The 17,542-nt window shown below is 44.4% G+C and overlaps 2 protein-coding genes across 7 annotated transcripts in view; one reads left to right on the forward strand and one right to left on the reverse strand.

Moving 5' to 3' along the window:
* DHFR (dihydrofolate reductase) overlaps positions 1-17,542 on the reverse strand; it is a 268,430-nt gene that overhangs the window by 104,114 nt on the left and 146,774 nt on the right. The gene's annotated exons all lie outside the window — the stretch shown is intronic.
* The window catches only part of MSH3 (mutS homolog 3), a 193,778-nt gene that overhangs the window by 63,054 nt on the left and 113,182 nt on the right, over positions 1-17,542 (forward strand). For all 5 annotated transcript variants that reach the window (XM_056539388.1, XM_056539377.1, XM_056539398.1 and 2 more), the window contains one exon: positions 9,453-9,556. In XM_056539388.1, the coding sequence (XP_056395363.1) occupies positions 9,453-9,556 (104 nt within the window). The remainder of the gene's footprint in view (positions 1-9,452; positions 9,557-17,542) is intronic.

The raw sequence follows: 17,542 nt of genomic DNA on the forward strand, positions 1-17,542 counted from the left end.
TACTGCCCCCTTCAACTGGCGATTCTCTCTCGATGGGACAGATCTCCTCTGTCTCTCGATCTCAAAATTCCTTTCCCTCGTCAGATCCATCAGTCTCTGCTCTGGTGGCTCTGCTCCCCCCTTCTTCTTCAGGGGCGATCATTTCTTCCCCTCCACGGGCAGGTATTTACAATGGATGCCAGTCTGTCGGGCTGGGGCGGTGTGTTCAGGGACTGGACGGTTCAAGCCTCTGGTCTCCCCGGGAAGCCCTTCTTCTGATAAACATCTTGGAACTGAGGGCGATTCTTCTTTGTCTTCTTCATTGGGAGTCCCTGCTTCAGTCCCGCCCTGTCCGCGTCCAGTCGGACAACGCCACGGCCGTAGCGTACATAAATCGGCAAGGCGGCACTCGCAGCTCGGCAGCCATGGCTGAGGTGACAAAGATTCTCATCTGGGCGTAAAACAAGGTTCCGGCCATTTTGGCGATTCATATTCCGGGTAAGCTCAACTGGGAAGCGGACATCCTCAGCCGGTCCTCAGCCGACCCTGGCGAGTGGTCCCTACATCTAGAGGTCTTCGCGCAGATCTGAGACCTCTGGGGCATTCCAGACGTGGACCTCTTCGCGTCTTGGCACAATCGGAAGATCCTTCCATTTGTGTCAAAGTCTTGGGACCCCCCTGGCTCTAGCCGTGGACGCCCTAGTGATTCCTTGGGCGGGGTTTGCTCTGCCCTATCTGTTCCCTCCCCTTCCGCTCCTTCCCAGGGTTCTGAGGAAGCTCAAAGCGGAGGACGTTCCTGCCATACTGGTAGCTCCAGATTGGCCCGAAGGTCGTGGTACGCCGACGTGGTCAGGCTCCTGGACGACGCTCTGCTGCGCCTTCCACTTCGTCTGGATCTGCTGTCTCAGGGTCCTCTTTGCCACCCCAATTTACAGACGCTGCATTTGACGGCGTGGCGGTTGAGACCGCGGTTTTGAGAGCCCGCGGTTTCTCTTCCCAAGTCATTCGCACTATGCTCAGGGCTCGTAAGCCCTCCTCGGCGAAAATTTACCACCATGCCTGGCGGTCTTATTTTCGTTGGTGTGAAGCTCAGGTCTTGTCTCCTGTTGCTTTTTCTGTCCCCGTCTTCTCTCCTTCTTGCAGTCGGGATTGGAACTGGGGTTGTCTCTCAGTCACCTTCTCGGTCACCTTGGTTCTGGGTGTCCTCCAAGGTGAACCTTTTGAACCCCTTAGGGAGGTGTCCCTGCACCTCCTTTCTTGGAAAGTGGTGTTTCTTGTTGCTATCACCTCCATTCAGAGAGTGTCTGAATTGGCAGCTCTCTCCTGCCGTTCTCCGTTTCTGGTGATTCACCAGGACAAGGTTGTCTTCCGGCCAGATCCTTCCTTTTTGCCTTTCATCTCAATGAGGACATTGTCCTTCCGTCCTTTTGTCCCGCTCCTTCTCATCCTAAGGAGCGTTTACTCCACAAACTGGATGTGGTTCGGGCTGTTAGGTCTTACCTCTCTATCACTTCTTCGTTTCGTCAGTGTGATTCCTTTTTCGTCCTTACCGAAGGTCATCGTCAGGGACAACCTGCTTCCAAGGCCACCATTTCTCGGTGGATCCGGTCTGCCATTTTGGAAGCCTATCGCTGTAGGGGGAAGATTCCTCCCTTCAGGGTTGTGGCTCATTCTACCCATTCTGTTGGGACATCCTGGGCTCTCCAGAACAAAGCCTCGGCCTCGCAGATTTGCAAGGCGGCTACTTGGTCGTCTTTGCACACCTTCTCGAGGTTCTACCGGGTTCATACTTTCGCATGGGCTGATGCTAGTCTTGGCCGTAAAGTGCTGCAGGCGGCAGTGGGACAGCCATCTGCCTGACTAATTATCTGCCCACCCGAGGGACAGCTTTGGTACGTCCCATGGTCTGTGTCCCCAAATGGAGCCGATAGAGAAAAGGAGAAATCTCTTTCTCGAAGGATCCATTGGGGGACACAGCTCCCGCCCTTTTTGGGTTTCTCTTTGGTTCTCTGTCCGAGGGTGTGTTCAGTTATACTTTTTCTTCTGGTTCTCGGACAGTTTGTGTTTTTTCCTTGACCTGTCGGTCCTCTCCTATTGCTCTGGTACTAAAACTGATTAGCTCAGGGCCTGGAGGATCCTGCTGGGAGGAGACGACTTTTTTGTTGCCATAGTGTCATACCTCCTAGAGACAGCAGCATACACCCATGGTCTGTGTCCCCCAATGGATCCATCGAGAAAGAGATTTTACGGTAAGCATTAAAAAAATCTCCTTTTTTCTGGCTAAATTTATGCATAAGCTTGGTCAGATGAGTTACTGTTCATTCTGTAAATAGTTTTCTTTTTGTCAAGCTTTGTACTATGCAGTAATTTATTGTAGAAAAAACAATTGTCCCTACAATGTTTCAGGCGCTCAGCTCCAGTAGTACCTAGTAGAATTGTCAAGATCACAGGCAAGTGTAATAATGAAAGTAATAAAATATGGCCTTGTTTTGTACATGGTCATAGAGGTCTGCAGTGCTTCTAATATATTCAATAATTTTACTTGTTGATACATTATCTTGTAAAGAAACAGTAAAAAGTTAACCATGCACTTAAAAGCGTTAGTGTTATTTGGAAAAACTTTTGACATGTCATCCAGACAAATCCAAAGTTTAGATCGCACTGGATCTTGGTGCTGAGGCCCATTGTGATCGCGAGTTATAAGCTGGTAAAGCATCAACGCGTGCTGTCAATCAAACCCGACTTCTTCACATAGACTTCAAAAAAGTGAATAAATCAGATGGAGCAATTGTCCAGGCAATGAAGCACGCTGCCACGCACTACACCGGCTTAGAACTCATGATCTTAGTGGATCTCTGGACATCATGTCAATAGTTTTACCAAACGACAGTTACACTTTAAGGCTATGTTCACACATTATTTATTTGATACACATTTTGTCACAAATTCTGTGTCTAGTGACAATATGCATCTTAGACATGAACCCTATTCCTTTTCTACAGAACATTTTTGCAACATCTGTATGAATAAATAGCATGTTAACTATTCTAATGAGTTGTGCACAGAGAATGTAATTGGATGGGGCTAACCCCTGTGCTATCCACAGCCAAAATCTTACCATAAGCCTCAGATTTCTGACATGAAGTTAGTAAGAAAATAGGTGTGTGTTATATAACATTTCGCAGGTGTGAATGTACTATTATCAGATAGTATGGCCAGCTATATTGCACTTGAGTTATTTATGTGTATCATCTACTCAACCCTTAGCTAGCAGAACTGTTAGGCTATGTTCACACTATGGAATTTCAGTCTGAAATTCCGATGCAGCAGAATCTAGTGGCTGGTAATGTGATTCTACTACACAGTGCACACACTACGGAATTTCAGTGGAAAATGTTCCACCCCTAAAATGCTGCCGCCAAAAGAATGGTCTTGTTCATTGTTAAGCTGGTGTAATGAAGAAAACTGTGTCCCGGTAGCCTTATGGGACTTGTGCATTGATTGGCTGGGGCGCGCACACCCTCAGCTACAGGGACACAGTTTCCTTCTCCCCATCCTTGCTCCCTCTCACTCCATCCTCTCTACCCTCTCTCACGGGGATGGAGACACAGTTTCTCCACACATCTCTCTGTCGCTTAGACAGATTATGGAGTGCAGCCAGACGAGCGCTCCACAGCTTTTCTTCCACCTGCGCCACACATCTAAGTTCCGCTCACAACAAAAATGTGCCACCCGCCTGCGACAAAAATCTATCACTCTCCCGCGCTGCACATCTACCATCCGTCCACTAGCTGTTGCAACACCACAACCCCCATCATGTCCTCACTATAGGGGCATGCTGGGAGTTGTAGTCTTGCAACAAGTAGCGGGCACGTGGTAGCTGTGTGGCACAGGTGGGTAGTAGACAGGCTTTGGAGCTCTCATCTTGTCCTCATGAGAGAGGGTAGCAGGGAGGGAGCGAAACTATGTAGAATAAAACTATGTTCCTGTAGCCAAGGGTGTGTGGAGGGTGAGCCAATCACTGCACAAGTCGCATTAGGCTACAGGGATGCAGTTTTCTTCATTACAGCAGAATCTTCTCCGCAGCCATTAAAGTCTATAAGGAATCTCCAGCTGGAGTTTTTCTGGCCGGGGATTCTGTAGTGTGAACCTAGCCTTAGGGGTTTCACACCACAGACTCCTCTACTTCAGAAGGATTTTTATGACCCATCTGCACTGAATCATTGCTATGTTAAAGGTATACAACCACCAAACACAGAGGGACTAAATGCAAAGATGTATAAAGTCTCTTTAAAGGGGTACTCCGGTGCAAACCTTTTTTCTTTTAAATCAACTGGTGGCAGAAAGTTAAACATTTGTAAATTACTTCTATTAAAAAATCTTAATCCTTCCTGTACTTATTAGCTGCTAACCCCTCTTAATTGGAAAAATAAAATATAATTTTTTCAAATTCAAAACATAGGAGGTATATATTTAAGTATATATTTATACATAGGTGCACAAAATGAACACATTAGGCGCAGGCAGTGTTCCCCCACATTAGGCAGGCAATGTTCCCCCACATTCGGCAGGCAGTGTTCCCCCACATTAGGCAGGCAGTGTTCCCCCACATTAGGCAGGCAGTGTTCCCCCACATTAGGCAGGCAGTGTTCCCCCACATTAGGCAGGCAGTGTTCCCCCACATTATGTAGGCCAGTGGTCTTCAACCTTTGGACCTCCAGATGTTGCAAAACTACAACTCCCAGCATGCCCGGACAGCCGTTGGCTGTCCGGGCATGCTGGGAGTTGTAGTTTTGCAACGTCTGGAGGTCCACAGGTTGAAGACCACTAATGTAGGCAGTGTTCCCCCACAGACATACAGCCTCTAGCCATATACAGTGCTCCGACCACCTCTCCGGCTATAGCAGTAGGTCTCGGGTCCGGTGGTCGGAGCACCGAAGATGACGTGCCGCTGGTCACTTACCAAGCTGGCCAGCACGTGTCTTCCTTCTTCTCCATCCTCCGGTCCTCGGCGCCTTCGTTTCCATGGGCACAGGCACGGGACGTCAGTGACGTCCCGGTGTGCGCTATGTCTTGGCGGCCCTGCATTTTTAAACTTAACGCGGGGCCGCAGGGAGTTAATAGTGATGGGGGAACGGGCAAACACCAGCTCTGCTCGGGGCCCCAAGCAATTGCTTGGTTTGCCTGTCCTGTTGCGACCTCCCCCGCCGAACCCCCAGGACTGACTCACCGAGCCCCTGGGGTTCGATCGAACCCAGGTTAAGAACCACTGGCTTAGAGGTTTTGTACATATGGGAGGAGATTTATCAAAACCAGTGCAGGGGAAAAGTTGCCCAGTTGCCCATAGAAACCAATCAGATTGCTACTTTCACTTTGCAGTGGCCTTGTTAAAAATGAAAGAAGCTATCTGGTTGCTATGGGCAACTGGGTGATTTTATCTCTGCACAGGTTTTGATAAATCTCCCCCATGGACCATATGTTTCATACCAAACAACCAAGGAGAATGTTTAGAAATACGGATCCATGATGAAAACGCAGTGTTGAGCCTGAGATGATGCCACCCCAATGCATGTTTTTTAGCATGCCTGTGTCCAGGGGTGGAGGGCACAAAAAGGTGGAATACTGACCCTACCCCGATCTAGCAGAGCGATGAGGGGTCCTCACACCACAGACTTTTTCCTACTTCAAGCTTTACTATAACCAGTCTGCATTGAATATTTTCTATGGGATGGTCATGTAAAATTGGAATACCGACAGTTATTTGACTATGTGCACTCTATAGCTGTCTTGGCCAAACACTGGAAGTGCTTCAACCTTGTTTTCCTCTGTTGTTCATACAACTTGACTGGTTCATTTGTCATAATCTCAACTTTCTACCTGTTCTGTTAGATTGTAAGATCTTATTGGCAGGTTCTTTTCCCCTTTTGTCTCTCCATAACAACCTGTTCTGAAAGTTAAAATGACTAGAATGTATTAGCACTGTACAAATAAAGGTTATTATTATAATTATTTTCATAGCTAAATTTAATGGCACCCGTTGTGTGTCGTGATACTTTCCAATGGGACGTGTAGTGCACGTGTTGTACTCCATTAAACAGCGCAGCTAGCAGTTCTGCTGTAGACTTGGTGTGGGAATATGGCAGAGATGCCAGCGCTGGCTTTGTTTGCTGGATTGAATGTTTCCCGACCATTGATCTCTGCTGTTTCTCCACTATGAGGGGATATTGATTCTCGTTGCATTGTATTTATGTGAATACAGGTCTAAGACTAAGTGAGATGTAACAGAGGTGTTATACAGGATGCGCCTTCTCCCCTGAGCCCTAATATCAGCTTGGAGTCTTGTTACCCAGGTTCCAGGCCTTAGTGTTGTACACACTGGATGTTCTCAGTGTTAATAAGAAAATGACATCTCCGGGTTCATGCGGAGAATTGTCTGTTAATAGAACACAATTCGGCTAAAGATGTCCTGACCCCATGGTGTGTCCCCCCTGCGGGCAGCTATTACTGCCAACCTCATTGAAAACTTGACAATGTTTTCTAAAATGTTACCTACAGATTAAATAAAGTGATTAGGTAGAAAACAGAAGGAGTTAATACAATTGCCTTTCTTTGCTATCACTAAACCCACCTATGGTTCTTAGCAGCCGAATAATATTGAGCAGCAACAAATGCTCATAAGATGGAGAAATTCCACATGACCTTTCCCAGCTGCCAACCCCGGGGCCTATTGGGTTAATATTTTGTAACCACAGCCCTCCATTGAAATCTGTAACAAAATTGCAGCTTGCTGGTTGGAATGATGGAACAGGTTAATAGTTTTAGTTCAGTAGTTTGGTTAATTCCAGCACTAAAGGGGTACTTCGGTGGAAAACTGTATTTTTTTTATTTTATTTTTAAATCAACTGGTGCCAGAAAGTTAAACAGATTTGTAAATTACTTCTATTAAAAATCTTAATCCTTCCAGTACTTATTAGCTGCTGAATACTACATTGGAAATGGTTTTCTTTTTGGAACACAGAGCTCTCTGCTGGCATCATGAGCACAGTGCTCTCTCCTGACATCTCTGTCCATTTTAGGAACTGTCCAGAGCAGCATATGTTTGCTATGGGGATTTTCTCCTTCTCTGGACAGTTCTTAAAATGGACAGAGATGTCAGCAGAGAGCACTGTGGTCACGATGTCAGCAGACAGCTCTGTGTTCCAAAAAGTAAATAATTTCCTCTGTAGCATAAAGCTGCTAATAAGTACTGGAACGATTAAGATTTTTTAATAGAAGTAATTTACAAATCTGTTTAACTTTCTGGCACCAGTTGATAAAAAAAAAAAGTTTTCCACTGGAGTAACCCTTTAAACTAGCTAATGTACAAGAGAGAAAAATAATGCACCAAGATAGAAAGGTCAGATTGCTGCACAAAACGCCATGCAGTTATGTCAAATATGTAAATGATCACAAGTCGGGTCTGAATAGACACTAGGTCTTGCCACAAGAATGCATAAAAGTGCTTCTCCGGTGCCTTATAAGGGTACGTTCACATGCGCGGATTTACAGCTTATTTTACGCTGCAGATCCGCTGGTGATGGCTCCGCTCTATGCTGGCTTTACATGTGCCTGCTGGTAGTGGCAATACGCCGCTACCAGCAGACACACTGTGATGTGCGAGTCGCAGTATACTCGCGCATCGCGGGAGCTCTCTGCCTAGCTCAGAGCAGGGAGAGCGGCCGCGATGTGCGAGTACGCCGCGCACATCGCTGCACTGTGTCTGCTGGTAGCGGCGTATTGCCGCTATCAGCAGGCACATGTAAAGCCAGCATAGAGCGGAGCCATCACCAGCAGATCAGCAGCTAAATACGCTGCAAAAATCCACGCGTGTGAACGTACCCTAAAAAGGCTCTCGGAGGCTACTTATGTGTAGTATACCACTTGGTAAGTGATTGCTGACTGCTAGATGTGCCTCTACAACATACTTGAAGACACTTTGCCCAGTTAACAGATTTTGAGAGGGCACAAAGAAATCATTAGACTAAGAGCAGCAGTATGATCATTTTGACAAATTGCCTGCCACATAAGCCATTCTGACCTAGATGTTGGGAGCACACATGATGAACGTTAGAGGCACACTTGATGAACAGGCTTCAGATGGCCCGGACAGGCCACTAGTATGATCTGCTGACAAGCACAAGCATCCCACAGTTTCCGTGACCCTTATGTGTTGTGCAATTGACAGCCAGCCACCCTAACCTTCGTTTGTAGTGGTATTATGAATGAGACACCTGGACTGCTATGGATTGGAACCATTGAGTCTTAAGCAATGAATCCAGGTTGTGTTTGAGCATGGAGGCCTTGTGATGAAGGGTTTAATCCTGCCTTTGCTGTGGACTGGCAGACTGCTCCAACTGTTGGTGTGATGATATGGGGGGCCATCACATAGGACAGTCGGTAACCCCTAGTAGTAATACGAGGGATACTCACAGCTGTTGCCTTCCATGGTAGGGCTACCAACATTTTTTCATTTGGCTAATGCTCCCCCAAGGAATGTCTCCACCAGATTACAACACTTCCTTGACCTGCCAAAGGCTATCCAGGGTGCACTGCTTGTGAAACACTGATCTATAGAAAGTGAAATCATGTCTAGCCTATTGTAGCAATTATTGCCTTTTGTGAGTAGTAGAATAATTTCCCTGCAAGTTTAAAGGAGTAGCAAAGGATTCAAAAAACGCTGCTTCTTTTATGTAAAAACAGCACCACTCTTGTCCACAGGTGTTGTCAGGTATTGCAGCTTAGCTCCATTGAAGTGAATAGGACTGAGCTGCAGTACTACACACAACCTGTGGACAAGAGTGGTGCTGTTTTTGCAACAAAAAAAAAAAAGATGCAGCATTTTTGTAATCTCGGACAACTCCTTTAATATATTTTTTTCTCTAACTGTTGGATGACACATTGGTCCCTCAGAGGTGTTTTACCATTAAAAGCATTTATCACTCAGTGAGGGTCTGATCACCAGGACCCCCACAACTATATGAAAGGAGGTTCCTGAGTGCCCCTAATAAAAAAGCAGAGAGCTGCTGGAAGCTGGAGATCACTTTCTATGTTTCGGTCAGAAGCTGCTTGGTACAGTACAGTAGACCCAGAGTACCAGAAAAATATATTGGAGCTGCCATCCCAAATAGCTGCTTATCCCGGCACAGATAAAGAGCAGTACAGGTCATGTAATACCACACTGTATTGTAGAGAGGCGCTACAAGGCAGCCAACCAGTTCACGCACTTCAGTAATACAGAAGGTTTATCAGTGAAATGCTTATTGACGGGATTTCCAAGATAATCATATGCACCGCAAATCCTCCGTGTCAAGTTACAGCAGCTCAGGATTGGAGCCGTGAGGCCATTGTAACGTGAGAAACCACAGTGCTTCCTTCTGCTGTTGATTTTAAAAAAAAAATAATTTTTAACATATATTTTTTCCCTTTTTTTCCAGCCTACGGGATGATGACCGAATAAGAATTGAAAAAAGGGACAAAGATCATTTTGAATACAGTCAGGCGTTTCAGATCATCAGTGAGTTTTATGGGAAAGAAACAGGTAATATATCTTGAATTATCTGCATAGTTATATTAAATTAACACATTAAATCCTGAATCTTTCTGAGTGTTTTTAATATTACCTCTATATGCAATAAGAGAAACGTTAAAAAAAAAAAATCACTTCACAGGCAAATTCAGATGGCCACTTGCATTCGCAGCAATTCGAACTGGTGAAACAATGTATAGAATTTGGTGCTTATTTTGCTCTAGTGGTTTAAGTAGTAGACACAGAACAAAATTCTAAGAAACACTTCAGCTTTTTTTTTTTTTTTTCCTCGTCTTTGTAAAAAATGGATTTGGCTTCTCTAGGCTTCACAACTGAAATAACTTGAGTAGTATAGACAACATAATGGTGGAGATTTATCAAAACCTGTCCAAAGGGAAAGTTGCCCAGTTGCCCATAGCAACCAATCAGCTTGCTTCTTTCATTTTTAAAGGGTAGCTCCCACCATCACTTTTTTTTTTCTGTCCCTGCCTATTACCCATCTATCCCTAACCCCTTCCCTGCCTTTAATTTTTTTTTTTACATATTAAAAATGCTTTTTTGTCTGCCTGGTAGCATGCTCACTACCAGGCAGACTTCCCCAGCAGGCACCACGTCACTGATGCCTGCTGGGGCCGACACTTCCGCCCGTAGTTCACCTATACAGGGTGCCTCCAGCTGTTTCCCCACTGCAACTCCCAGCTTGCCCTGACATCTATTGGCTGTCAGGGCATGCTGGGAGTTGTAGTGGGGAAACAACTGGCGGCACCCTGTATACGTGAACACCGGAGCACATACCGCTCCCCGCCGCGCAGCCCGAACCCCCGTCCCCCCCCCGTCCCCCTTGGCGCCGCTCAACTTACTCTCCCTCCCCCTTAGTTCACCCAGAGTACCCCCTCCCCGCCGCGCAGCCCACTGGGAGTTGTAGTGGGGAAACTGGAGGCATACTGTATAGGTGAACAGTATAGATAATACAGTGAACATAATACTTTACCTTGTCCCGAGCCTGCGCGCGTCCTCTTCCTTCAAAGCGCTCGCTCCCGCCTGTCTGATTGACAGGCGGGAGCGAGCATAGCAGTGATTGAATTTCGACTTGTTGCCAGGCTTCAACGAGTCGAAATTCAGTTGTGATGTCACTGCTGAATGCATTCGGCCACTAGGAGGGCGACCCCCTAGTGGCCGAATTTAAAAGTGATTTTAAACTATTTTAAAATCACTTTTTTTAATTAAACTATATCAGAGATATGTTGGAGTACTTAAGTACTACAACAAATCAATTTTTTGTTTTCATGACAGTGCCCATTTAACAAGGCCTCTGCAAAATGAAAGAAGCGATCTGATTGGTTGCTATGGGCAACTGGTCAACTTTTCTTCTGCACAGGTTTTTATAAATCTCCCCCAATATGATTGATTAGATAAATACATAACATTTGCTCAGTATATAGGTAAAATTCCTGTTTATAGGAAAAAAAGGGGTTTTGAGGTGTACTCAATCTGTTGAGGTGATCGAGAACTCTAGTCAGGGTGTGATCCCAATTACACCCAGGATAATAGTATTAGGAGGATAAAGAGGAGTTTGACAAATTCTCAAGGTCAATATGTATGGGTGCAGTAATGTTGGTTAAAATTGCAAATGCTGGAAAGTGGTAATATACTGAGTTTCATAGATATGTGGTGTGTCCGTAATCCTGTATTTTGTGTTTAATGCGCCTGGTTTGTGGGACAATGGTAATAATTATCAGGGCTACTATAATAGCAGTAGACATATACTGTGTAATCAAACGATGTCCTGCAATGTATAGGCCGGAAACTGAATGAGATAAAGTAGGTGGAGAACAGCGCCTATATGTTTGTAGAAGAGTATTTGATGCAGAAAGCGATAGTCTGCAGGACTATTCTGCTATTAGAGTGTGTGAGGTGATTGTATAAACTAGATATAAGGTAAAAAGAAAAGAAGAGAATTACAGAGAAAAGTGGGTAAAAGTTAGACAATTTATTTATAATAAAATGCAAAGAGAGTTCTAGCGCGGGACTTCCCAATAAATTAAGCAGTTAATTACACTCAAATATCTTAAAAGACAAACGTAAAGCACATTTAACAAATATAAAGTGAGGCTGATAGCGGCCTGGCACTATATAAAACAGTCCGATCCTCTTTAGGAAACTAGAAAGTCATTCAAGGAACATGAAAGCAGTCCGTTCCTGTTAGGAGAAAGAAAGGGTATGATAAGCGCTATGTGCTGGGAGCCAGTTCTGTGGCTTTTGATCCATGATCCTCTCTGAGGCTGTAAGTAGGGGAGAGAAAAGCTCAGCGGTACTGTGTACCTCTCTCCGTGAGACTCGTTGTCCTCCTTCTTTGGATCTCCGTCGCTCCAGCCATAGTCAGGGTCTCTGTTAGATTATGACTACTGAGGAAGATACCTTCTAGGAGAGAGAAACCAGCATCACCTCAGCAAGACCATCCAGCATCATCACAGAGCGCAGATCCACGCCAACCCACTGCGCGCTCACAGTTACTGGATCCAACAATCAGATCGCTACCCTTGTTTCGTCTGTTAATCCAACAGAGACCCTGACTGGAGCGACAGAGATCCAAAGAAGGAGAGGAGGACAACGAGTCTCACGGAGAGAGGTACACAGTACCGCTGAACTTTTCTCTCCCCTACTTACAGCCTCAGAGAGGATCATAGCACAGTCCACGTACAAGCACCAGCTCTCCAATCCCCTGCAATGTGCCCGGATCGGTGTCCAGCCAACACCAGCAATGAAAATGAACAGCAGAAGATCCAGCACTATTTCTTTGCAGCTTTATTGAAAACACAGCACACGGATAAAATCAGCCAAAACTCAGACGCGTTTCGAGCGCTTGCGCTCGAAACGCGTCTGAGTTTTGGCTGATTTTATCCGTGTGCTGTGTTTTCAATAAAGCTGCAAAGAAATAGTGCTGGATCTTCTGCTGTTCATTTTCAGAGAGGATCATGGATCAAAAGCCACAGAGCTGGCTCCCAGCACATAGCACTTATCATACACTTTCTTTCTCCTAACAGGAACGGACTGCTTTCATGTTCCTTGAATGACTTTCTAGTTTCTTAAAGAGGATCGGACTGTTTTATATAGTGCCAGGCCGCTATCAGTTTCCCTTTATTTATGTTAAATGTGCTTTACGTTTTTCTTTTAAGATATTTGAGTGTAATTAAATGCTTAATATATTGGAAAGTCACAAGCTAGGGCCCAGCGCTCTCCCTTCAGTAAATTATCTAACTTTTACCCACTTTTCTCTGTAATTGTCTTTTTTACTTTATATCTAGTGCATACAATCACCTCACACACTCTTATAGGAGAATAGTCCTGCAGACTATCGCTATTTGCATCAAATACTCTTCTACCAACATATAGCTGCTGTTCTCCACCCATTACTAGAAAAATACAGTCCCCTGACGTTGTCTGAAGAGCTGATCTGGGTGGCTCCTGACCTGGTGGCTCCTGAAAATACCCGGCATCAGCAATCACCTCATTGCCTGGGTGGGCAACAGTATCATTTTCTTCTGAACTACATTTTGTTCCGAACGCTGGGGCAGTGAAGTACTCCATTAAGATTTAGACCTATTCAAAAGTAAAAAAATAAAATAAAATACTTATTAGACCTGAGCTTGGAGCGGGCAGCGGGGGGTCGTGACGTCACGGTCACGCCCCTCGTGACATCACACCAACCCCCTCAATGCAAGTCTATGGGAAGGGGGCATGGCGTCCATCACGCCCCCTCCCATAGACTTGCATTAAGGGGGTGTGGTGGGACATCACGAGGAGAGTGACCGTGACGTCACGACCCCAGCTGCACAGAGATCGCGGGGGTCCCAGCGGCAGGACCCCCGTGATCAGACATCTTATCCCCTATCCTTTAGATAGAGGGTAAGATGTCTAGGGGTTGAGTACCCCTTTAAGTCAGAATTTTGGTCAGTGTTGGACCAGGTGTCCAACCCACCTATGGTTACTAAAGATAATAGGGAGGCACCTATTTTTTGGCTTTACTTGAAGAACCAAGCAGCGATGTGTGGGCTCATAGACAGCCTATGGCCCATATATTGGTAACCCCACTTTCCCTGGAGAGCAGAAAAAAGCTGATTATGATCACAAAACTGTCCTTTTATTCCAGTGATCTGTCAGGGTCTCAGATCCTCTACCTTCACAGATTTAAACTTCTGACAAGTCACTATTACATTTGAAAAATGTTGCAAGATGATGGTAATCGTTAAATACTGTACAATTACCCATTTTAAAGAGAAAATTAAAAAGTATAAGAACCATTAGAAAATAACTGACCATTTCTGGTGGTAATGGACAGCCTAAAGCTCTGAATAGCCTTGGTAACATAAAAGATGTATACACAGATCACCAAGACCTGAGAATAAAAACTCCACTTTCTCTTACGCCAGTAACAGCTATTACGCTTTTTTTTTGTGACTAACACCCTCTTATCGGTGAAAATGAACTAGATGTCTTTAAGCCTTATCTCTCTAACTAGAGTGCGTTATTAGCTATTAAAAGGGCTCTTCTTCATACCGTCTGCTCAAATGTCTAATCTTGCAAAGAGATCCAACATAATAGAGAATGGTGATAAAAGAAGATTGTCTTATAAGATGAAAATGAATGTGGGGATTTTATTCTGAGTCAGCATTAGATGGAGAGCATTACATTTTGTTTTCCACCATTAACATTTATATGATCTATAGGATATGCCATGAATATTTAAATGTTGTGATGAAAGCCATGAGATTAATCATAAGAAAGAAGATCCATTGTTGTATGGAGAGGATCTTGTGTGCATGGCTAACTCTCCTTCCCTTGCCTCTCCTCTGTGAATGTAACTCTGGACTTTAATGTAGTCTGTAATTTAGAATGAAGGCAAGAAAAAGTAATTGCATTTATAATATTGCTTAACGTTTTATTTAGATTCCATTAAAAATGAACGCTGTGGCACTTGTCCATATGAAGCCGTTTTCTTCTTTATTAAAACTACTTTAAGGGCCTTGAGCAAATTTAAAGGGGCACTCCACTGAAAACATCTTATCCCCTATCCAAAGGATCTCCGCTGTGGCACCCCTGTCATTTGGTGCACGGAGCGAACACCGCTTCGTGCCCGATGACTGGTGAACACAGCCTGCACGCCCCCTCCATTCATATTTATGGGAGGAGGCGTGATGGCTACGTACTAGCCAGCATGCCCCCTCCCATAGACATGAATGGAGGGGGTGTGGCGTGACATTATGAACATGGAAGCTCCAAGATTCTGTGTTCCGGACGCTGACGCTGCTGGCCTGGGGATCTTTGGATAGGGGTAGAGATGAGCGAAGTTACAGTGATTCGATTCGTCATGAACCTTGCGGCTCGGTGTTTGCTGACTTTAGCCTGCATAAATGAGTTCAGCTTTCAGTCAGGTACTCCGGTGGGCTGGAAAAGGTGGATACAGTCCTAGGAGATCCTTATCTTTGTAAAATTCTGTATTCTCCAGTTGTGTGCCTCCAGCTCTTGCAAAACTACAAACAAAGGATGTGTGGGCATGCTGGGAGTTGTAGTTTTGCAACAGCTAAAGGCAACACTGCTCTAACACAGTGCTTTATAAACACTGCAGCTCCAGCTGTTGCAATGCAAAACTACAATTCCCAGCATGCTTGAACAGCCAAAGCTTTCTGACTCATGAATAAAAAAGAAGCTGATTAGACATTCAGGAGTCTGTGAATGCTGAATGACACACAGTGACAGCTATGTTGATTAGCACCCAGTTTTACTAGGAACAGATAGAAAATGGATGCATAAAAACTACTGTGCAGAGATTTGCAGACATCCGGGCTGCTCCCAGACTCAGAGCAGATGAATCACCACAGTGAGGGAGAGAGACGGACACGCCCCCTCCACAAGGCAAGAACACAAAGCAAGTGAGCAAAATATAAATGCTATTTGTTAGGGATATATAAATCCTAGACACGTAAAAATGGGCATATACATAATCAGGATTAGGTACTGAGTAGCATATCACTTTATTTTTTTTTTTTTTTTAATTTTTTTTTTTGCACTATGACAGGTACGCTTTAAAGTTTAGGGAAAGAAGGAAATTTGCTGTACTGTTCCTGGAACCAATCTATGATTATAAAACCCTTGTGGCATGATGCATTGTTCTGCTAAATGTGTCTTTTTGCCATAGGTAAAGAGTTGCCATAAAGGGAGGAACTTGATCAGCCACAATGTCCAAAGGTATCAGAGAACTCAAAGTGTACCCAAAAAACATTCCACCTCCATAGTCCATAACTACTGACACCTGACACGAGCTGCCGGCTCCAGCGTTCGGAATAGTTTGTTCCAAACGCTGAACAGCGGAGTACCCATTTAACAGATAGGAGATCTGAGCAGTTTTAGGATTCAGTTTAGTGGCAGACCTGTCCTGACAATGTCAGCAAATTTCTATTCTGATTATATAATCCCTATAATGTAGGCTTACCATGTGCTGGAAGATGAACATTCTCATGCATACTTTGACGAAGATGTAATTCTTCCATTAGCATTACAATTCTTTATTTCGGAATATATTTTGTTCCTGAACATGAATTTTTAATATTCTTTGATTTAACATGTGCCAGCATATCACAAAGGAAAACAAAGCCCCTCTTTCTTCTGATTCTGTTGAAATCAATGGAGTTATTAAACTAACTCCCAGAGTATGTATAGCAAAGAGACATATCCATGCCAAGATGTAGTTATTGTTAGCCAAAAAAAATGTAAAAGTCAGTTTGACCCTTCCCCCACACCTCCTGGACATTATTATGTTTGAGCATTGATCTAGTGACTTGTTTGCATTTGTGAATTCATTAGTCAAGTCAGGATTTGTTCATGTATTTTTAAATAAAACACAGGAGTGGATTGGAAAAAGGAAAAGTATAAAGGCAAAAGGAAAAGTAGAGAAGTCTTCTTTTTTATCTACTTCTGTGCTTGGCTTTAATTTTTACATGTTTTGGAGCAAAGAGGTATATAGACACATTTAAATGTCAGATGTGTTCAGATGTGTTTAAAGGGGTACTCTGGCCCTGAGACATCTTATCCCCTATCAAAAGGATAGGGGATAAGATGTCTCACCGCTGGGGACCCCCGCAATCTTGTATTCGCCACCCACCTGTTTCACACCACGGTGCCAGCTCAGAAACAGACGGGTGGTGACCACTGGGCCGGAGTATCGTAACGTCACAATGTCACCCCCCGCCCCCGCTATGCAAGTCTATGGGAGGAGGTGTGACGTGGATGAGATGTCTCAGGGCCGGAGTACCCCTTTAATGGATAAAAGCCGAATACTATACATCCAAATACGCCAACAATCTGTGAGTATGTTGGTATTAACCACTGCCCAACAACTGCAGGTCCATGAACCCTCTCAGTAGCTGAATGATCACTTCAGTTATTTTCTAGCTGAGAGGGATCATCTAATTTGTGTATTTGCTTAAAGTGTACCTATTGTTTCAGTTAACTTTTCAGGATAAGCTCTCCTGTGTGTACATGAGGAGCAGCACTATTTCTGGCCATTATATAAACCTGTATATGGCATGTTTCTGCAGGTTTCTGCTCTGCAGACTTTATTTGTAATTTTAATTTCTCCTTAAGCTTGTAGGTGAAGCCTAATGTCTATGATGTCTGCCATACAATTTGTACACACACAGAGGAGGAGATTATGCACTTCTGTCTCTAATTACTCTTAAAAAGTAGCATGCCTGAGGAAGTATTGATCCAACACTGGAAAATGTGTTGCATGATAGGAAATAAACCAGTTTTATTTACTCCAGTGTGAAGGTCTATTCAGCGCAAATTATACCTACCATTGTTCTGAGGAATTTGTCTAGATTTGATTATTTAGGGAGGAGTGGCGGCAGTAAGATATCATCCAATATGTTTCCATACCCAGTGTTGTGCCTGTCTTGCACAGTGTGATCTCAGTACCTAATCCTGATCATGTCCATATCA

The sequence above is a fragment of the Hyla sarda genome, chromosome 1, assembly GCF_029499605.1.
Source record: "Hyla sarda isolate aHylSar1 chromosome 1, aHylSar1.hap1, whole genome shotgun sequence".
NCBI classification, from domain to species: domain Eukaryota; kingdom Metazoa; phylum Chordata; class Amphibia; order Anura; family Hylidae; genus Hyla; species Hyla sarda.